Source organism: Uloborus diversus, chromosome 3 (assembly GCF_026930045.1).
Source record: "Uloborus diversus isolate 005 chromosome 3, Udiv.v.3.1, whole genome shotgun sequence".
NCBI classification, from domain to species: Eukaryota; Metazoa; Arthropoda; class Arachnida; order Araneae; family Uloboridae; genus Uloborus; species Uloborus diversus.
Window position 1 is genome coordinate 78,689,798 of NC_072733.1, and position 24,018 is coordinate 78,713,815.

The following is a 24,018-nucleotide window of genomic DNA, read 5'->3' on the forward strand; positions in this document are numbered from 1 at the left end:
CGGGTCCGAATGGCATATCCCACCATTATCCCCTTTTTAGCTCTCATATCTAATTTCCTTAAATTAGACTTTGGCAATCCTATGTTGGCTAAACAGCCAAATACTTTTAAATGTCTAACAGAAGGCTTATTCCCACAAAAAAGCTCAAAAGGGGTTTTCTTTTCATTTCCGACTACGGTCCTGTTTCTTACGTAATTAAAGCACATAGCTGCTTCCTCTCCTAGCCCGGAATCTCTTAACATTGCTCTAACACCATTCATAATCGTGAGATTATACCTTTCTACAACGCCATTTTGCTGAGGCGTATAAGTGTTAGTCCTCTCAATTTTTATTCCCTGGCTAGTGAGATAACTTTCAAATTTATCATTAACGAATTATCTCCCGTTGTCGGAACGAACAGCTTTAATTTTCCTATCAAGAAACCTCTCATTTCTTTTCTGAAAATTCAAAAAAAAAAACATTGAATGCCTCGTCTTTACTCTTTAAGAAAAATACGAAAGATTTACGAGAAAAATCATCAATTAAACAATAAATGTATCTTTTCCCCCCTAAGGATTCAGTCTGAAAAGGACCGGCCAGATCCATGTGAATTAGATCAAGAGGAACTTGTGACCGACGCTCAGGAACAGACCTAAAAGAGCATTTTCTCTTTTTACCCAATTTACAAGGTTCACATTCAAATCTGGGCCCCCTTTTAATTTCAAGACCTTGGGTGGCTCCTAACTTACTTGTTAAATTAATAGTGTCCATATTTGTATGAGCAAAACGTTTATGACACAGCTCCATATCTACATTCACAGCATTGGCCCTTTCAAAGTGATTCTTAATAGTAGGGGTATCAACATAATTGGTATTTTCACAATTTACATAAAAACTTGGTTAAACATAATAAAGTTTATTAATTAAGACTGCAGTAAACAATTTAACATTTTCTTTATTAAAGACACAAATTTTACCCGGATACCATCTTATTTTAAAACCTTGTCGGTCAATACATGATCCGGAAAGTAAATTGCGGCGCAATGTTGGAGCATAGAATACATTATTTAAAGTTATTGTTATCAGCTTCCTATCTGACTCTATTTTGAAAATTACCCTACCTATTCCTTCTACTTTACTTTTAATATTACCAACTGCCACCTCCATTTGGGTATTTTGAACAGGCTTTAATTCTGTGAACAAACTTTTGTCCCGGCAAAAATGTGCCGTACTCAGGGCCCGATCAAGACAAACTGGTGCCCAGGTCCTGAGAAGAAGATGGTGCCCCCCCCCCTCCCCCATGAGAAAATCAGCACAATTTTAAAGTCAATGTTTTATACTATAAATCTAATATACTAGAAACCTACACATTACGACAGAAATCTAGGATTTGAATACCAAACACTTGATAGTCACCATACTAATCATAGTTGGTGAAAATGAGTTAAAAAACAATCAAACACTGCAAAAATAGCAAAAAAAAAAAAAAAATCTAACTAATTCTGACATCAAGCTTTAAAAAGGCTTCTTTCTGGCTTTAACAGAGGCAAATGTGTCGATCACATCATCGAAATCTAATTTTGATGTCATTGAATTTTCAATAGTCACACACACAATAAGGAAAACGCTTAAATTATCCTGAGAAACGCAGCTTCGCAAATGATTTTTGATTCTTTTCAAAGCTGAAAAGGAACGTTCACTGGAACAGAAAAAAAAGGAAAGAAGTTAATTTAGGCTATTTTAGTGCCCCTAAATTTGTGGTGCCCAGGTCCGCGGACCCGCCGGACCGTGCGTTAATCAGGCCCTGGCCGTACTTCCTGAATCAAAAAGCCAGGAATTTTCACATTTTGGAATAGTAGAGTTAGCCGAGATTTCGTCAGATTCTTCCACTGAACAAAACATGCCAGCAGCTTGAGCGTCTGATTTAGATTTATTATTTACATTTTTATTTTGACTATCTTTATTCCTGCTCCAACACCGCGAGGCAATATGACCCTTTTTCTTACAATAATGACAAATTTTGTTTTTAAAAAAAGGTTTACTCCTTTCATTTGCCACTCCGTGTCTGTTGGGTTTTGAAAAAACATTCATTGCCGAATTTGATGTATCAGGTTCTTTAGTCAAATATTTGATTCTACCCTCCTCGGCTAATAACTCATCTTTTACTTTGGAGAAGGTAAACATGCTTCCATCCCACCGGTAAATAGCCTGGACAATACTGTCAAAGTTGGAGGGCAGATACCGAATCAATTGAAAAGTCCGAATCTTTTCTTCCATGACATAACCATTATCAACAAGTTGTTTATGGATTCCCCTCAACCTTGCAGCGAATAACCCAATTGATTCGTTTTCATTTAGTTTACATGAAAAGTAGGACTCCCATAATGTCGCCATCCTGGCCAGAGATGGCGGTTCAAAATTACCTTTCAGTGTATTCCAAGCTTCGCTTGGGTCTCCTATGTCATCTATCAGTCTTTTTACGTCGCCTTCTAAATTTAAATAGATTATTGCCAAAGCTGGACCACATCTCTTCCGGTCAAGTGCAGGAATATTTTCCCCCTCTAATTTCTTTTGGGTTACTTCCCATAAGTCTCCTTCAATAAGGACCATCTTCATATCTCTGGACCAGGTAGCCCAATTATGGGATCGCAACTTTTCTATATTTCTATAATCTTTATCCATTATCAAAAAATATTTTATTTCCCACGGGCAGACCAAACCACGCACTCTGCTACCACTTGTTGGGTAATGTGTCTTTACCTTAAGTTCATAGAACTAAATAAAAGGTTAACAGAACCCCAACATCAAAAAGCCGTGCAGTCTGCCAGTAAGAAATAAAACATACTCAAAATAATTTAAATAAATAACATTTATTAAAAATATCACAATATACAACAAGAAAAATTTGTTAAATACCAAAATTAATTAAGATTTAAAAACCCCCCAATTATCACAGAAATTTCAAAGTTAAATTGTTAAACAAACACTTTTAGAAAAACGCGAAACATTTTAGAAAAATTGTAAAATGTCACCTTCCTGCGCTAACTGCGCATGTTTACATTGCTGAAGAATTCTGGACAAAGCGTAATCGAATTGCAGATTCATCAAACTGTTCCATCATTCACCGGCCGATAGGCTTGCTTGGTTCTAGAAGAACCTTTTCATATACCGGAACACCAACTTGTGCACACACTGGAATACCACCGGAACCTTCAGGGAATATAGTTGGAACATCCAGGAAATCCAATCGGGAAGGTCACTCTGTAGGACATCGAAGATTTCAAACTGATGACAGTTCCATTCCACCATAAGAGCACCGGTAAGTCAGTCCAGGTATAGGCCAAGTTTAAGAATTAGGCCTAGTTGCAATGAGCTACATCTTTTGATAATCTCCCGCGAACACCTTCAGCAATGGTGACAGTTTCCCTCCACAAAAAGGAGTAATTTAAAACATTTTAAACAACAATTAACACTGAGTAAAACTTATCACAAGCCCTGCTTGAATTCAAAACGTTGCTTCAACAACGGCTCGAGCACGCCGCAACTTCCATCAACGACAACCAAGTACTGTTGCCAAACCGTCAAAGACCAATCCCTGATTGGTCAACAAAAATGGCAAGATGCCAATGGGGAGTAAACACAAACAATCAAGTGAGCCCTGAAAATATTTCGATCAATCTATTTATACGTTCCATGACCGCGATACGTCATCCCATGACACACCCTACTTTGCATTGGAGATATACATCTCAACTATTCCTGATTAAGTGATTTAACAATCTTTCTATTCGTTCTTTCGGCTCAAAGTAGCCAAAAACATCTCAACCATCGGGTGTTACGTCATAGAATGATTCCGATGTTGCACGATCATGCCCGAATCAATTTCAGTTATCCGCCGCTGGGACACAGGACGCGGAGTGGCAAAAACATATCGGAGGTAAGTTTCAAAAAATACTTTAACATTTGTAATTAAATTAAAAGCGCTCCAAGATACTGAATAAAGGCTTTTAAGCCCAACAGACTCACAGGTCTATAATTTCCCGCACTCCCTTTAGACCCTTTCTTGCAGAGCAGTGTAATGTTAGCTAGCTTCCAGTCCTCTGGCACTGTCCCCGAATTATAAGAAGCATTGAAAATGTTTGCGATTACATCTGCTAATTCCTCTGCACATTCAACCAAAATTTTCTGATAAATATTATCTGGTCCCGGAGCCTTAGTCTCTTTAATTTTTTTCAAATGAAGTAAGACGTCATCCATGGAAAAGAAAAAGTCCTCAAGCTGTACTATAGCTTGTGTCTTGTTGGTGTCAACTGTTGAGATACAGTTATCGTTAAAAACACTCGAAAAAAGTTATTAAGAACATTAGCAATATCACTATCGTCCTGAATTAAAATTCCGTGCTCATCAACCAGTGGCCCAATATGACTATTTCGAACTTTCCCCAAATTAGCGTATGCAAAAAACCTCTTGGGATTCCTGTTTATGTTATCTGCCAGTCTTTGCTCCAACTCTCTTTTCTGAATCCGTACCAAATACTTAAATTTACGCCTTGCCTTACAATATCGGAGCCTATCTGCACTGTGACCTGTTTCTCTAAACCTATGAAAAGCAGCTTGCTTGTAATTTAGAGCGTCTTTAGTTTCCCTGGAGAACCACATTGGCCAAATTTTAGTGTTGACACCCTTTCTCCTAAAAGGAACATGATCCCTAACCGTATTCGCTAGATTTTCCTTAAACTCTGCCCACTGAAGATTCACATCGCTATTGACCAATCCAGAAGAAAAAACTGCTTTCAAACTCTGCCGAAGTGATACAAAGTCAGTATTTCTGAAATTGGGCACAAACCTAAAATTCTCTACTTTGTGCATATCAAATTTAATCCCAAACCTAATCAACAGAGCCTTCCATGTCGCAGAAAACTAGATCTAAAATCGCGTCCTGTCGAGTACCCTGAGTTACAATATAAATAAATTGATTCTTGAGCGGGATCTAGAAAGATTACACTTGCCTGCAGGTATATATGTTTTTTTAACAGCATTTCTGAAACTCAGTAGCTACTCTAAACATCTGCTTCTGGCTTTCTAGATTAATTATTATTTCCCTTCAGGGAACAACATAAAATATGCTGAACAAAAATATAAAGCAATATTTCATGAGCACTGGCCTTTTGTTATCTACCTGAGAGGTGTACCCTACTAGATGGGTGAGATAGATTGAAAGAGGGGGGAAGAGCATAAGTTTCAGTGAATTTAAATACATAATTAACTTAAACCTTACTATTTATTTCATACTGAAGGAAGAACTTCACGCCATGCAATTTTCTTGCATCATATAGCCAAATTTAGTTTCATCAAGATAACCAAGCAATGATAAACAGAGTTCCTTGGCACCCAAATCACCTATATTTTTTGCTTGTAACCAGGGATTAATTTGCATGGGAGCCCAGCGCCAGTACTTAATTTTACATCTGAAATAACATGTCAGTTCAATGCATCTGCTAAAATAAAGTGTTTAGTTCTGCTTCTGCTCCATCCTTTTGAACGATACCATTAGAAAAGGACTCAAGAGTGTTGAATACAAGGGGGGTCTGATTTAAGAAAAGAACTTTACATGCTTCTTCTCACACACTATTACAAGTCTGACTTAATGGTTCGAGTGTTAAGTACTGTAGGCAAAATTACAATAAAAACAAATTCTACCTCTGTACCGAAACTGTGAAACAAAACTTAAATGCTCTGCAAGAGTATCCAAGATAAATAGATTCAAAAGAGGACACTCAAGGAATCTTCAACACCAATTGGAGCTGGGTTGGAACCCACAACCTTGGGTTCAAGAGACTTATGCGTAACCACAATACAGTCCTATTCGTTTAGGTTATGTACATAATCAAAAGCAATAGTATCCGTCAATAAATCAGTTTTCTTGTCTTTCCAAGCAAGATGTTTTAAGATAAAGCAATCTTGATCACAATAAAAATAGTTTAATCACGTAAAAAACATTTCAGCTTACAGTACTAAATGTAGTTAACATTCATTTTTGTTGAGATCCATCTTTCAAAGAATTTTTGTTTGAATCTCCTATGAAGTTTGGAGATGTAGTGGCCACAGCTAATATTTTTTTCTATATAAATTTGATATTGAAAAATATCAGCTAGTAACTTCACTATAAACTTGTAGCTAAAATAAGTAGTGCAACCAATACTGAAAAACAGCTACTATACTTAAAGCTCTTCATTTTATTTGCACATTAGAAAGTGTGAGATAAAATAATTTAACTTCAGTTATAATTAAAAAACACTCATAGCTAATTTTTGAAGTTTTAAATGCACAGTATTTAACATATTGATCTAAATTTCATACGCAATTAATGCAAGTAACTTTGAATACTCATCTAATAAACAATGAAAATAAATTATACACTTAAGAGTGATTTTCCAATAAAGGAGCTATAAAAATAACCTGGGGTATTTTCCATAATTGACTAGACTCTGGTAATGGTTCTTCTTCAAATACATCTAGCACTGCTGCAGAAATCCATTCATTGCTGAAACAATGAAAATTGGTATTTTTATGTAAGAAACAAATTGAAAAAAAAATTTAATTAATAGCAATAATTTCGTATACCTAAGAGCATGTACCAATTCATATTCAGATATCACATCTCCTCTACCAACATTGATGAAAACTGGTTTCTAAAATTATAAATGCATATAAATCTAACTAAATAATAAAACTTTAGTAGTGGCAAAAGAATTTCATATGCATTCACAATTGAGTTGATTGTTGCAGAAAGGGCATAATTACATTTTTTTCAAATTTAAGTTAGCTATGGTTTTCCCATATTTGTATGTAGAGACACGGACTTGTGTAGCAGGGAAGTCCCAGACTTATGCCCTTTTTGCACTAAACGCAAAGGTCGAAATAGTAAGGCGCAATGGCAAGATCATAGAAGAACTAGATTTTTTAGCAGTGAAGTAAAAACAAATAACTCCTTTGATCTGGCATAATTTCAGTAATGGTAGGTTCGTCAGTTCGGAGGATTAGGTAGGGGATTTGAAATGTACGAATCCAAATGACATTCACTAATTTCTCAGGGGTTTTATTGACATAACTCTAGGAACTGCAAAAAAACCATATGCTTTCAGGGAGATATATGCTGATCAAAATAAAAACAACACACTGCAGGAGCCTTTTTCTAGAAATAACACTGAAGAAATTTAAGAAGATTGTTGATGAAAATCCTCTGAGAGGACATTTGTTTGTCCTTTGCGACTGGGATGTTCGGACAGTAAAGAGAATGTTAAACAGATATGACAGAAAATAATCATGTGAAATTCAATCTCTTATGAGTAAAATCCTGAAATTACATCAAGACTCACCGTCAAGAGAATGAAACCTGTAACTGCTAAAATAGTACTCTTCATTTTTTAAGAGGACTTATCTCTCAAACTGAGATTTTGAGAAAATATTCTACTGGGCAACAAATGTTTTCAATTATCAACATTAATGATGTTTATATATTCGATAGAACGTCAAAGGAACGATTTCAGGCTAGCTATTTTATAGACAGTTTTCAAGAGAATACCTCAAAGTAACGCTTGTCGGCTAAACTACCTTTGCCAATGTTGAGTATAAAGGGAAAATTTTCATATTGTTGGAAGAAATAAAAAATATCAAGATGATTATTCAGAGCAATTTTGAGCACAGTCATACTAATATGTACATTGAACTTGGACACAAAACTAGACAAGAGAAGGATAAAAAAATATTTCAATGGAGGATGTATTTGATGAATATGAATATAGTTTTATACACATGCAAAACTTTTGCTTTTTGCCTCAGTTTGATAGTTTTTGTGTGTGTTTTTTTAAAAATTTTTTTACACCAGACTTGATTATTTCAGTAAGTTAAGACAAGAGAAAAAGGAAAATACACGATTTATTATCTTAAGATAGTGAATTTATGAATACAGACTTCACTAATTATTTTTGTCACTTTGTTATATTATTTTTTATTATCATAAATCAGTTTGAAACAAATCTGTTTCACTTGATTTACATTTTCATCGCTCTAAACTAGTCTTTCAGGATATTTATTGCAGAAAGGGCATAAGTCCAAATCAAAAAAAAAAAAAATAATAATAATTAATTTCAGTGATGAAATGAAACGTAATTTAAGGTGAAGTAATGATCCTACTTGTGGCTAGATTAGTCATAAATTTTTTTATAGAAATTAGTTCATTTCTGAATGAAATACAGTCAAACCTTGCTTTCTCGAACCTCCTTATCTCGAAACCCTTGATATTTTGAAAAAAAGTTTTCCCCCTGAATTTTGCATAAACTCTCAAGTGCTTTCTATAACAATAACTTTTTTTTAAACAATAAAATCCTACACTGTTTGAAAAATGTTATTTTCTTAAGTTTAAAAAAAAAATGCGTCTCTCGAAAAAAGTATTTGTTTCAACTATTAATAACATGTTTGGTTCAAAACATTCAAAAAGAGTGATGGCAATATGCAGGGTTTTCAGATAATGTATAGCCAAATTTCAGAGGGCTCGGAAGTAGAAGTGCAAGAATGGGACATCAATGTCAAAGTTTTCGAAACATTGATGTTTTTACCATCAATGTTTTAAAATCGATGTTTTTTCTAACATCAATGTTTTGTTCGATGTGTTGTTATGATGAAAGCTTTATCATTAATTATTAATTGCAAGATCTATCCCCCAGGAAAAAAGTTTCTTATTATTAGTCAACAGAGGTCGACTTAAACTGCTGAAAAGTTACCAATCATTTTTCCAACCCACTGTTGGAAAGAATATTGAGTGTTTCTATGGTTTTCCCCCAAATATAAAATTGAGTTTTTTATTTTATATTTGGCTGTAATATAATAGGGCTAAAGCACATAATTTTATTGATATTTAATCAAAATAAAAGCAACAAGTAACAGAAATCGTAACAGCGGAATCAAACCCTTTACAAAAATCGCGATTGCAGAAGTGAACCTTTTTCGAGCAAAAGAATCATAATCGGACGTTTTTTAACATAAAAATGTTAATTACATTTCAATTTCCTCCTTTTTATAATGTTTACATTCAAAATTAATGGCAAAACGTTCCCGATTTTTTCAGAAAGTAGAGGTTTGACTTATACACCGGTTTTCGATTTTTTCCGATTTTCCTCCTAAAAGTAGGGGGTTGACTTATACGCGAGATCGACTAATACAGTATATATGGCAGACAGGATCAAAGTCTCACATTAAAAATTAGAAACAAGAGCTTGAAAAGGTAAGGAAACACGATACAAACAGCTGTAATAAATAATACAAACCACAGCAAGCAGAAGAAAAAATTGTACACCTCCTTTTTTTACTTAGACCCAAGTAGGATAAAAAAAATTGTGATAAAAACTTATCTGTTACTTTGGCGGCATTGAAACTTTGTGAGATACTACAGAGGGAGAAGATGCACCTGATAAGCCCCCCCCCCCCCACCTAATCTTTCTAGACAATATTCAGAGTTTCAGGACCAACATCTGTAGCACAACCGTGTATGGGTAAAACAGCTTCCCCTATATATAAACTCGCTTGTTACAGGTAAAATTTAAAAAATATCCAATTATAGCAGCCACAGTCAATAACATAACGAAATCTTTCACAAATCAGTCCCGAAGAATTTCAATCAAATGACTACATTCATGTTTCTTCCAATTGCCTATTTTGTTAACTTTCCTCAAAACGTCTGTATTTCAATAAAACCTCATATTAATACACATTTAAAACTATATTTTCAAGAAAATGAATTTTTTAGTGAAGAAAAAAAAAACATATGCATCAATGCAGTTTAAATTGAAAATTTAAAAATATATGTATATAAATGAAATAAAGAAACATTCCATGTAATTCACAAAAGAAATTTACCTTAGAGCAGTGTTTAAGCATACACTTATTTAGAATCCCTTTGGTAGAAGGAGTACTTGGGAGAGTATTAATAATATAATCACAGTGTGGAAGTATTTCCTCTAGATGGATTGATATACTGAAGAGATACAAAACATGTGGTTAAACTTTATAAAAATTTATTGAAAACAACACATTATTCTTAAAAATAATTTAATACAACATAAAATATTAACAAAATTACAATAAAACAATTTGAATGAAAATAGCTCATATACATTTTCCTCCTAAGTGCCTAAAAATTTAAATATAAAAGAGTAAAACTTCAAATTAGCGTCTCTATAAAAAAAAAAGAAACAATATTTGAAAATCAATTTGAAGAATATTAATGTATGGGACCATAAATCCTGAATGCTCAAGATCGGAACCTTTTTGGATTTTGGAATGTTGTCATTTCGGATTCTGACTCAAAAAATAGTGGAACTCTCTTGCTTTGCGGGTATTAGTCATGTTTTTCATGGTTCGGCTAATGTTTGCCCCAAATTTTTCTTTTTTTTTAATCAATCTGGATGAAAGTATACTTCACTATTCTAAAACAAAAGGGCCATTGCATGAAAAAGTCAACCTTTTGTCCCACAAATGATGGTTCACATATTTCGTTAAAAAGTAACAATTTTGAAGGGTAATGATCAAATATTTTGCTAAAGAGACACATAAATTTGTAATTTGTCAAGTAGAAAAAATTGTTCATTAATATTTTAAAGTATTATTTTTAATGACAGATATGAGGTCTCACATGCGGGACAAAATGACCCTCTTCCATGGAATGGTGCAAAAGTCAGAGATAATTTGCAGCGGCATATTATCTGCAGACAATGTGCCAATCAATTCAATAAATAAATCATATTTTTACGAAAAATGATTTTGTACTTACGTACAATAGGCTTTGTATTGCAAACTTATGTAAAGAAATTGAGAATTATCCTAACCGAAAGTCAGCAGCGGATTGGGAGAGGGGGGGGGGGGGGGTTCTTAAAAGTTATAAATTAACTATTTTATTTATTAGTTTTTAATTGATTTTTCTATAAGATTTATATTTTTTTACAGTTATTTAAAAAGAATGCAACACAAACAAGCATATTTGAATACAAGCATTTTGGATTGCTAAAGAAGTAATACTGGAGTGGAAGAAAACAATAGTAACTTTAGTAATATTGCAATTCGTTCATGTATTCTTCTTTGGTGGAATCAATAATTAACATTTAAAAAAAAAACGTAGGCATCCTAGAAGAGGCAATTCGATCTAAGAAGCTATTTGCGAAAGAATAATTCTTTTTCAGCTTATAAATAATGCAGAGTGAAAGACATCACACAGTAGTTTTTTTGGTAAAAAAATAATATTAATGGAAACGGTATTTCATATCAAAATGTTTTCTCAACCGTATCATGGCTTTAAGAACAAATTAGCAACTGTTTTGAAATTCACAAAGAAATAGTTTATGAATTCTTATATGAAGCTAATATGTTATGAAGTTATGATATTCTGAATAAAATAACATTTTATAGGTAAAATATAAATTAATTTATAAAACTCAAAAGTGGCTTAATTACCTTACCCTCGTGTTATTATCATTATGACAATATTCCTTATAAAAAACGCTAATTTTATAGCATATTAGAGAAATGATAAAGAGCTTAGTATTCAATTGGCTTTAAATGTTAAAGATATTATGCTTCCACATTCAAAGTATATAAATGCATAGTATTTACATACTTAAAGTAGATTACCTTAAAGGATGCAAAAAAAAAAAAAAAAAAAAAAAAAAAAAAAAAAAAAACATTTTTTAAAAAAGTCATGAAGACATATAAACCATTGTATGGGGGCAGGAGTGCGCTTTTCAATTTCCGGTCCCCTCCAAAGATTATTTATGTATTCGCCCCTGCCAAAAGTGAATGTTAAAAGATTGCTGCACAATTATATAAAAACACTTATTTATGCACAACACGTGGCATCTAAAAAACGTTTTAAAAGAAAGTTGGAACTGAAAGTACTATGTTTTCAACAAGTACTTTTAAACTTTTGAAACTGGAAAAAAAGCATCTTTATATACATAATTTTTTAAAAAGATTTAAAGGAAAAAGTTCCAGATTACAGGTTTTCCGAATTTCAGGATTCCAAAAATCAGGGTTTGTGCTGTATATATACATTTTTATATAAGAATTAAATAAATACTGTTGTACTGAAAAGTAAGAGAAAATAAAACAATGTTAAAAAGCACAAATTTGTAGGAAACTACAGACATGCATTTAGGTGCAAGGAACCTTTTTTTTCAATCAAAAGAAGGAGTTTCGTGTATTTCTGAAGCAGGTATCTGCAGTTTCCTGCAACTTTGTGCCTATTAAGGTAGCAGTACTTTCTTTTACAGAACTCTTCTTTTTCTTCTTGGATTGTTTTTTTTTTTTTTGTTGACAAATGGACTGAAAATTATCAGATGGACACTGGTTTAGTTTTTGCTTCAGTCATAACAAGTAAGTGCTTTTTCTTGGATAGTGAGGTGGTGTGTGGTTTATTGGAAGCTTTGCTACATTTTTGCTTTTGGATGTAGCAAAGCGGACAAAACCCCCCACTAACTAAAAATGAATGCAGATTTTCGGAACTAAAACCTGCATTCATTTTTCACATGTGGTGCTTTTGCCCAATGTAATCCTGAATGTTGACTTTTTCGGAATTGGACATCCTATTCGTAGTTTTAGTATTCAAATTTTTGGTCTTTCAACCATAGGATGAAGTTTCCACTGCTGAAGAGTACTGGCTTCATCTCTGTCATTTATCTGTGTTGTAACCTTGTCTGTTTATTGTTCTATTGATATATATATATATATATATATATATATATATATATATATATATATATATATATATTGTTACAAATTCTGTAAATAGTAATTATTGTAGTAACGTAACCTGTAAATAGTTTCCCGTAATGAATATACAACCCTTTTTCATTCGGCTGAAGTATACGACTCCCTATTTCCTTTTCTTTTCATTGATAAAATTCGATAACGGTCTACGCATTTTGAGAAGCAGTAAGAATGTTGTGGAAACTTTTTCGATGTTTATTAAAGTGTCCCGCGTGATAAAATTTTAGTTTCGATTGAGAATTTGTACTGAGAGTGTGTATTAGCTCTGTTTATAGCGAGGCATTTCGCTGTGTTGTTTTTGTATTTGGAAGTAAATACGACTGTAACCATTGAGTTTACGGTGTTGAGTGATATTTGCTTAATTGCTTAATTTGGGTGATTATTTTAGCAGTTGTTAACGATTTCTCCTGTACATAGTGTAAATAAAGCTCCTGTGTTTTTATCAAGAACTGTGTCTTCATTTCAAGAAAGTGGAAGTCGCACCGAATCCGTTACAATTTGGCGCCCAACGTGGGGCTTCTTCTGGACTTTCTTGGAGTAAGTGTGACTTTGGACATTTTTTCATAAAGACTGTTTGAATTTATAGACTTTGTTTTTATGGTGATTACTCGCGCAATGGATGACCAATTAAAACAACTTCTGGAAGCAATTAATGCTATGAAAAGCGACTTGACTGAAAGTTTGGCGGCTAATCAAGAACAATTAAAAAATGATATGGCGGCTAATCAAGAACAATTAAAAAACGATATGGCGGCTAATCAAGAACAATTAAAAATTAATATGGCGGCTAATCAAGAACAATTGAAAAATGAATTGGCGGCTAATCAAGAACAATGGAAAAGTGATTTAATAGTGCTGAAAAATGATTTAGCTTCTAACCAAGAGGAAATTAAAAACAACCTTACTTCGGTAAAGACTGTGATGGAAAATAAATTTAATGAGATAGAGCATCGAGCTGATGCTTTTGATGAAAAACTTGACACAGTAGAAAACCATATCGCAACAGTTGAAAATCATGTGGATGAGAAAAATAAAAACATGGAAAGGAGATTGGCGACCGCCGAAAGCAGTTCTGTACAGTTTGGCGCTCCCACATCTGTTGCTCAACCGTCCATTAAACTGGCCACATTTGATGGGAAAAGTTCGTGGCAGGTGTACAAGACCCAATTCATGATAGTGGCGGAAGCGAACGGATGGGACTCTGCTACCAAGGCCTGTCATCTTGCAGCATCCCTGAGAGGTGATGCAGCGGACATTCTCCAGACCCTTCCGGACAGCCAGCGCCTGGATTTCGCCGCCCTCACATCTGCGTTGGAGCTTCGCTTCTGTGAGAAGTGCCAGAAAGATTTCAGCTGACTCCAGTTGAAGTCCCGTTTCCAGAAAACCGGGAAAACCCTGCAAGAGCTAGCGGCGGACGTCGAGAGACTGTCTCATCTTGCTTTTTGCGACTGTCCTGCGGATGTTCGGGACAACCTGGCACTCAACTACTACATCGACGGGGTTCGAGATCCGGAAATCCAGAAAGCTCTACGGATGGCGGATGTCAAAGACCTGAATTCTGCTGTTGTGTATGCGATGAAGTTGGAGGTCGCCCAGCAAGCAACCCGCAAGGATCGTCATTCAATCCGCGGCGTGAAAACTGATGAGCCTGATCCGGTTTCGTCAAGCTTTGCTGAACTGGAAAAGCAAATAAAAGAAATTGCAGGAATCCTCAAAAGGACTTTGGCTCCCAAGGACCAAAATGGACAATCACTTAAGTGCTGGAAATGTGGTGGCGAGGGTCACTTACGAAGAAACTGTGAAGCTCGCCAAGAAACCAGAGGGAAGAGCACCTCTCCCTCGCAGGTCCAGGAAAACTAAGCCATGGCAATCTCGCGGGGCGGAGGTCGCCAAATTGGAATGAGCCCCATCTTAAAGTTTTTCAGATTTCATCGACGAGTGGCGGCAGTAATGGACTGTTTGTTTACGCATATGTAAACGGGTTTCCCTGCGAACTGATTATTGACACTGGAGACAATGTTACAATCATTAGAACAGATGTGGCTCGTCAATTTGGACTCAACATTCTATGGACGCCGCCCTGCGTTACCCTCCAAACTGTGACAGGTGACAAGATCGAGATTGAAGGTAAAGTGAACTTAGAAATTGTGTTTGGAAATGCCACTTACCATCATACGGCATTTGTTGCTGCTATCACAGACCCCTTCATTCTCGGATTGGACTTTTTAAAGAAGTATGACTTCAACCTCGACTTCAAGACTAATGAGCTGCACTCGATGAGAGAAGACATAGCCATCTTCAACGCTGAAAATGATGTAAAATCCGCTCATCAAATAATAGCCCAAACAGATTTTTCGATTCCCTCAAGGTCAGAATCATTAATACCTGGCTCCATTAAAGAAAGCAATAGTTTTTGATTTGGACTCATTGAATACCCTAACCTAAGCAATAACTTAAAAGGAGTGCTGGTAGCATCTACGCTTGTGGACCTTTCTAAGGATGTAATTCCTGTGAGAGTCGCCAACGTGAGTGAAAGGCCAAGGAATATCCGGAAAGGTGAAGTGTTAGCAACCTGTACTCCAGTAAACAGCATCATTAGAAGAATCAATTCCCCCGAAGCTGTGTCTTCTGAGTCCTTGAAATCGAAGTTAATTGGGAGTGCGCCATTATCGAAAGATCAAAGAACTGCTGCGGGACAATTGGTGGACGATTTCAAGCATCTGTTTTCAGCTACATCGGAGGATGTTGGCCGTACGAATTTAACGCAGCATAGGATCTACACTGGAGAACACCCCCCTATTAAACAGCATCCAAGACGACTACCGTTCGCCAAGAAGGAAGAGGTTGAGACCCTCCTGAAAGAGATGCAGGAGAATGATGTCATCGAACCCTCGTCCAGTCCTTGGGCCTCTTCCATCGTCTTGGTCCGAAAGAAAGATGGCTCCACCGGATTTTGTGTCGATTACCGGCGGCTGAATGAAATCACCAAGAAAGACAGTTACCCTCTTCCACGGATAGACGACACCTTGGACACTCTTTCTGGACACAAGTGGTTTTCGACCTTGGACTTGAAGAGCGGCTACTGGCAGGTTGAGACACACCCTGATGACCGAGAGAAGACAGCGTTTACGACTGGACAAGGCTTATGGCAGTTTAAAGTGATGCCCTTCGGCCTCTGCAATGCACCAGCTACGTTCGAGCGTCTTATGGAGACAGTGTTAAAAGGACTTTCCTACGAATCCTGTCTGGTCAACTTAGACGATATCATCATCGTGGGACGCAGTTTCCAAGAACATCTGGCAAATTTTAGGAAGGTGCTGCAGAAGCTTCAGGAAGCCAATCTGAAGTTAAGCCCGTCCAAATGTAATTTGTTCCGCCGGGAAGTGAACTATCTTGGTCACATCATCTCTTCTGAGGGTGTACAAACCGATCCAGAACAGGTATCCGCGGTCAAGAGTTGTAGTCGTCCCGAAAACATCCATCAGCTGCGAAGTTTCCTGGGGCTCTGCACGTACTACAGGAAGTTTGTGAAGGGTTTTTCCAACACTGCACGACCTTTGCATAAGCTGACGGAGAGCAAGCAAAAGTTTGAATGGTCCAAAGAATGCGAAGATGCATTTCTACGACTGAAGGAGGCTTTAACATCAACGCCTATCCTCGCCTATCCTCAGGTTGAAAAATCCTTCATCCTGGACACTGATGCGAGCAACGAGGGCATCGGAGCTGTTTTATACCAAGAAATTGACGGAAATGAACATGTCATCGCTTACTGGAGCAAATGCTTATCAAAGTCGGAGCGAAATTACTGCGTCACCAGAAAGGAGTTACTGGCCATAGTGAAAGCTGTAGAACACTTCCATCATTACCTCTACGGCCGAAAGTTTCTGCTTCGGACAGATCATGCATCGTTAACTTGGCTTTTGAACTTCAGGAATCCAGAAGGCCAGATAGCCAGGTGGATACAGCGGCTCCAGGAACATGACATGGAGATCAAGCACCGAAAAGGGTTGTCTCACGGTAATGCAGACGCTTTATCAAGGAGACCCTGTCCTGAGAAATGCAATTATTGTTCCCGAATCGAGAAACAGTATGGAATGACTAGCCCTACTGCCTATCAGGTGACAGTGACTCCAACATCTTCAGAACCTGATCCATGGAGTGACGACCAAGTTCGAAAAGATCAACTTGAAGACCCCGACATAAAACCAATTTTGGAGTTCATGGAGAGTGACAGTCGGCGACCTAGCTGGCAGGACGTTTCCATCTTTAGTCCTGCAACAAAAAGATACTGGGCTTTATGGAATTCACTCCATTTACGGAACGGCGTACTGTACCGAAAATGGGAATCTGATGACGGCAAAACGTCTAGGTGGCAGTTACTACTTCCCCGATCAAGGATTTCAGATGTCCTGAAAGAAATACATAGTAGTGCGACTGGAGGACATTTTGGTGTGTTGAAAACCCTCAATAAAGTTCGGGAGCGCTTCTTCTGGAGCAAGGCGAAGGATGACGTGGAGAAGTGGTGCCATTCTTGTGACGCCTGTTCTGCTCGTAAAGGACCGAAGAAAAGAAGCAGAGGGAAGCTACATCTGTACAACGTTGGAGCTCCTTTCGAACGAATTGGGATCGACATCCTGGGTCCTCTACCAAGAACTGCTGATGGGAACAAATACATTCTTGTTTCCATCGACTACTTCACCAAATGGCCGGAAGCATATCCCATTCCAGATCAAGAGGCTACCACCGTAGCAGAGACTCTAGTCCAACATTGGATCTCGAGATATCGAACACCTTTGCAGATTCATTCCGATCAAGGGAGGAATTTCATCTCTGCTGTGTTTAAGGGCCTATGTCAAATTTTCGGAGTTGAGAAAACTAGGACAACACCACTACACCCACAATCGGACGGCAAGGTGGAGAGATTTAACCGCACAATCCTGAATAATCTCTCGCTTATGGTATCCAGAAACCAACAGGATTGGGACAAGAAGCTACCTTTGTTCCTGCTGGCCTACCGCAGTGCTGTCCACGAGACTACCGGATATGCCCCATCTCAGATGCTCTTCGGACGAGAGCTTCGGCTACCTTGTGATCTCGTCTTCGGTCGTCCTCAGGATGCGCCTGCATCGCCTGAGGAGTACATCCAGGATCTCCAGGTCCAGTTGGAAGACGTTCAAAACTTTGCACGAGAGCGAATCAACATCGCGGCGGAGAAGATGAAGACGCGATACGACACAAGGTCTACTGGACATGAATTCAACGAAGGCGACAAGGTTTGGTTATGGAATCCCATCCGACGGAAAGGTCTGTCACCCAAATTGCAGTCGCATTGGGATGGACCCTACAAAGTCCTTAACCGACTAAATGACGTCGTAGTGAGGATCGAAAAATCACCGAATGCAAAACCTAGGGTTGTACATTATGATCGGTTAGCCCCATACTATGGCCATAGTTCATGAGTATTACGTAAACAACCATAGTTGATAACATAAAAAGTTGTAGATAATTTTTTTGCTTTTAATGTTTAGTAATATTTCTTGTTATTATTGTGTCTCCTATGCATTATTGGTTATTATTTAATGTGTGTATTTGTGAACTTGTGATAGACTTGTGTTTTGCACCATTTCTGGGAATTGTACTGCCCGAGACGTGCATTCCTTGGGAAGGGGGCAATGTTACAAATTCTGTAAATAGTAATTATTGTAGTAACGTAACCTGTAAATAGTTTCTTGTAATGAATATACAACCCTTTTTCATTCGGCTGAAGTATACGACCCCCTATTTCCTTTTCTTTTCATTGATAAAATTCGATAACGGTCTACCCATTTCGAGAAGCAGTAAGAATGTTGTGGAAACTTTTTCGATGTTTATTAAAGTGTTCCGCGTGATAAAAAGTTTAGTTTCGATTGAGAATTTGTACTGAGAGTGTGTATTAGCTCTGTTTATAGCGAGGCATTTCGCTGTGTTGTTTTCGTATTTGGAAGTAAATATGAGTGTAACCGTTGAGTTTACGGTGTTGAGTGATATTTGCTTAATTGCGGGTGATTATTTTAGCAGTTGTTAACGATTTCTCCAGTACATAGTGTAAATAAAGCTCCTGTGTTTTTATCAAGAACTGTGTCTTCATTTCAAGAAAGTGGAAGTCGCACCGAATCTGTTACAATATATATATATGTATATCCATTTATGTGTCCATAAACACCTGTTTCTGTTCATTTTATCTGTTCTGCCACCACTAACACAATTGGAAAAAAATTCAGTGTTTAACTTGAATTTTATCTTAAAAAGATTTTAAACCAACTTAAGCTCTGTCAAGAAAAATGGTATTGGATAATTGATAACAGCAATGATGTGATCAAATTACATAATATGCTCCACATCTTTCATCAAGAAACTTTTGATTTTGAAAATCTGTTTACCAACATTCTACACAATGAACTGCAATTTATAGTTACTGAACTTTTTTAAAACTGTCAATACTTCACTCAATATTAATGAGGATTTTTTCTCAAACTTTTTAAATTTTGCATCTTCAACAACTGTTTCAAAAATGGCAATTCTTGCTTTCACCAAATGGGTGCTAATTTGAGTTCTACCCTAGCTAACCTTTTTCTTTTGTTTTTTGAAAGAAAATTTTCTATTGATAATTCTAGTACTACACTTTTTTGTTGCAGATATATTGATGATTTATTATGTATCAACTACTCCAACTTTTCTGAACTCAGCAAAAATATTTATCATAACTCCTTCACATTAGAAAAGACTAGTTTTAATAGTAAAATTTTTAACTTCCTTGACATTAAAATTAATATTGACTTCAACTGTGAAACCACTATTTATGATAAAAGATGCGAATTTCAATTCAAAGTTAACTGTCTGCAAAGTTTTTCTTTCTGCCTGTGTAAAAAAGTTTTTATTGGCATCATTGTTTCGCAAGCCATCAGAATTAAACGAATCCGCAACACGGTTACAGCATTCAACCATGAAATTAATCTACTTAAAAATAAACTACTTGAAAACCATATTTCCCAAATAATCTCGTATATAATATTTTCTCTAGTATTGCCTTTAATCGACACTTCGCTTCACTGTAAACATCTTACTTGTCACATGTATGATTTTTTCTAGAGTAAACCAAATGTTTGGACTCCAGTTTATGTGAATTAGGTTTTTCGGTCGACCCGGAATGTCTTTGGAACTGTTTTTATGGATGACACACTTATTTATTTAGTTTTTATATTTATTGGATTGATTTTGCTTTTATTTTGATTGACTGGCATGGAAATGGCCCCGATGGACGCAGATTTTACTTTTACACCCGGACACATAGGTAAGACTTTTTATTTTTGCATGGCGGTACAGTGGAGGGACATTATTGATAGCCTTGGATTCTAATGTCTGAGACGAAACCCCAGTGCTTAGTTTTAGGTCTTAGTTCCAAAAATCTGCATTCATTTTTCACATGTGGTGCTTTTGCCCAATGTAATCCTGAATGTTGACTTTTTCGGAATTGGACATCCTATTCTTAGTTTTAGTATTGAAATTTTTGGTCTTTCGACCATAGGATGAAGTTTCCACTGCTGAAGAGTAATGGCTTCATCTCTGTCATTTATCTGTGTTGTAACCTTGTCTGTTTATTGTTCTATTGATGTTTATATTTATCTGGCTTATTTGTTTAGCTGCTTTGTGCATCTTTGTGCTTCTGGTTTATGGTATTCTAATTTTTTCTTATTTAATACGTTTTCAATATATATATATATATATATATATATATACATACATATATATGTACACACACAGGGTGTTCCGTTTTAAAATGCAAGACCTTTATTTTCACAACCGTTAGTCGTAGATGTCTAGATGCATACTTCCAATTTCAAAAATGTTCAAAATCAGATGCAAAGTTAAGATATTGAAAGTTTGAAGCGAAAATAAAATATGTCAAAAAATACGAAATTTTACTTTATTATGCAGGCCCCAGGTCTCTATTTTATATGTAAGGGAAATAATCTCCATTGAAAAATAATTCCAACACTTAAAAGTTTGAAATTAGTACGACCAATATTCACTGAGAAATGAAACACAGCGTTTTGTACACCACTTTTCACTCGCTGTCAATAACGCCTTTTGGGGGGAAAATACAGTGGTTAACAAGTGTTTTTGAAATTATACGTGTGCATTGAGTGTGGTTTTTTAAAAATTGTTTGAGGTTTTGTAGTGTGTTTTTGTATATCACGGCATAACATTTGCAGTTATTTTTGAATAACAATGAAAAATATAAATACCTTACTTTTCGTACTTTGACGACCTGTCATAGTGACTGGACGATAAGTTCCAATCTCGTCTTCTGTATGGCCTTTTTAAAATTTTGAACTGGAATATCTCCTTGAGTTTTGGTCGCACAAGTGTCAAGTTTTTTGTGTCAGTAATGGTTTTCAATGGAGAATATATCTCTAAATATTAGTTAGGGGACCTAGGGCCCATATAAAAAGTTAAATTTTGTATTTTTGACTCATTTTTATTTTCGCTTCGAACTTTCAATATCTTAACTCTGCATCTAATTTTGAACATTTTTCAAATTGGAAGTATGCACCTAGGACTAAAGGTTGTAAAAATAAAGGTCTTGCTGGTTAAAGCTGAACACCCTATATATATATATTTATATATATATATATATATATATATATATATATATATATATATATATATATATATATATATATATATATATATTTATATATATATATATATATATATATATATATTTATTTATATATATATATATATATTTATATATATATATATATATATATATATATATATATATTTATATATATATATATATATATATATATATATATATATTTATATATATATATATATATATATATATATATATATATATATATATATATATATATATATACACAATACATAAAACAAACAAACAAAATAAATATATATACACTGGCGGGAAAACAATCCCAACACCAAAAAAGACTTGTGCTAGATAGAAGTAATTTGGTACAAGTGTTTATAGATCTGGAATAAGAGATGGATTGAAATTTTGGGCTTCCCGCGTAAGTGTGGAGTTAGTAGCACCCCTCAGATATCTAAAATTAGTGTTGCTTTGAATGTGCGCTGCAAAGTTCGTGAGCGTTATTTTTCTGTGAAATTCGACGTATTGAGTTGATGTTAGACAAGAATGCCTTTAAGAAGCTGAAGAAGTCATTACTGCCGTGTGCAGGTAAAGGGCAGTAACTGCAAATTTTTCATTTTTTTGCATTTTTGTCATCTACTGTACGTTATCTTTATTCTACAAGCTCGCTTATTTGGTTTCCGCTGAAAAAAGGCGTGAAAAAGACGTCTAATTCCAACATTTCCCTATTAGTATTAAATCCAAAACGCGTTTCTTCAAATGTCTCGAAAACTCCTTTCTGCAGATACTGCCGTTTACCTGCACATGGCAGATTATCAACAGCTCACCAAATTTGATTGAGGTCCTGTATTAGGGCTATGAGATGGTGGATTTTAATTCTGCAATATTGCATAAAGAATTTGCCGGAATGTACCCATTGTGCACGATTGTTAAGAGCAGTGGTCCAGGAATGGTACTGACTCAAAAAGATTTAGTTCTGGGCGGCCATGTGGCCCTTACCAGGGCCGGATTAGCCATAGAGCAGAAGTAACAAATGCTACGGGCCCCGCGCCATGAGAAAAAAATTCCAGAAAAAAACTACTTTTCCTACCCGTTTACATTTTTCTATTTAGATCTAACTTTTCTAAATGTTCAGGCAAATTAAAAATTTTATATTTTTCATTAAAGCGCAGACTCGTTATGGAATAATACCATGCTGATCAGTATCATCGGTGCAGAGAGGAAAGCGGGAGGGGGGAGGTGGGGCTTTTTGCGTCATTTTGAGACGGTAGGTAACTCTTTAATCACGTCAGAGGAAGCACGAAGGGGATGTGGGGGATCGCTGATTGCTTTCCAGAAATTTCTCTTAATTGAAGTTTTAAAACGCAATTTTAGTTACTCTTTCTTAGTACTAGGAGAAAAAGCTCAGTTGGGTCAGAAAATTTTAAAAACTGACCAAAAAATTACAATTTTAGGGTATTTTTTGTAGTTTTAGGGGAACGGATAATAGGGTTTTCTCTTAGATTTTTTTTTTCCAAAAAGGTATTTCATTAAATTTAAGGGATTTAGGGATCCTTCCTGAAATTTTCAGCTGTTCAAGCCTAAAAAAAGCAAATTTAGGCTGTTTGATTAGAGTAGAGGAAAGGGGATGGGGTTCTTTCCTGAAATTGTGTTCAAAACTGAAGTCAATTTCAAGTTATCTTTGGGAAGAAAGGGTTTGAGGGACCTACCTATTATATAGCTCAAAAAAAAGTTTCAAGCTATGTGAGAAATTTAGAGAAAGAGATGAGGAGCCGGAAAAAATTCTGACTTAAATTTTCAAATCGCGATTTTGGATTATCACTGGAAATGTTATCGGGCTATCTTTGGGAGGGGGGGGGGGATACGGATTTACTTCTCAGAATTTTGGAAACTGGAATCTTCAAGACGCATGTTATCTTTAGTTCTAACTTGAGGTAAAGAGTTATGGTTTGGATCATTTCCTCCGAATGGTGATAAGCTAGGGAAATAGGTGGCTATAATTTTTTTTTAAAATCGAGACGGTTCTAGGATTCTCTTCGAAATTTAGTGCCTAAAATGCACCTTTAAGCAATTTTTTGGGGGGAACGCAGGAGGAAGAGGATTTTGAAATTCCCCAAGCACAAATCCTAAAAACAGTCTTTGGGCCAATATTAGACAAGGAGGAAAGAGTTACCATCCAGAAAATGTTTGAAAGTGTCTTTCGTCTTAAAGCTTTCGAAATTGGTGTCCTCAAAAGGTAATAATTAGTCATCCTTAACTCTTTGGTCACTTAACTTCATGTCAGTTTGTCTCCCTCAAAAATTGCCGCCCGCGACACTACAAGGAGCAAAATGAAGAGATCATGACATAAGAGAAGAAAAGATTCTTTGACTGTTCACACGTATGCTGAGCAAAATAAATAAATTGTTAATAGAGTATAATTTGTTGAAGAACTAAAATAATTGTGTGTAGAAGAAAGACTTTAAATCTCGTTTTTTAATTTTTTCCTCTGAGTGGGAGGGAACTAAAAAGCTGTCGCCAATGCCCCGAACCAAACCTATTTCTTTTGAATCACCAAAGGTAGCT

The 24,018-nt window shown here is 35.8% G+C and overlaps 1 protein-coding gene across 2 annotated transcripts in view; it reads right to left on the minus strand.

The window, feature by feature from the left end:
* LOC129219364 (glyoxylate/hydroxypyruvate reductase A-like) overlaps window positions 1–24,018 on the minus strand; it is a 117,812-nt gene that overhangs the window by 17,520 nt on the left and 76,274 nt on the right. For both annotated transcript variants that reach the window (XM_054853740.1, XM_054853738.1), the window contains exons 8-10: window positions 9,894–10,011; window positions 6,603–6,670; window positions 6,438–6,522 (exon numbers count right to left, since the gene is read on the minus strand). In XM_054853740.1, the coding sequence (XP_054709715.1) occupies window positions 6,438–6,522; window positions 6,603–6,670; window positions 9,894–10,011 (271 nt within the window). The remainder of the gene's footprint in view (window positions 1–6,437; window positions 6,523–6,602; window positions 6,671–9,893; window positions 10,012–24,018) is intronic.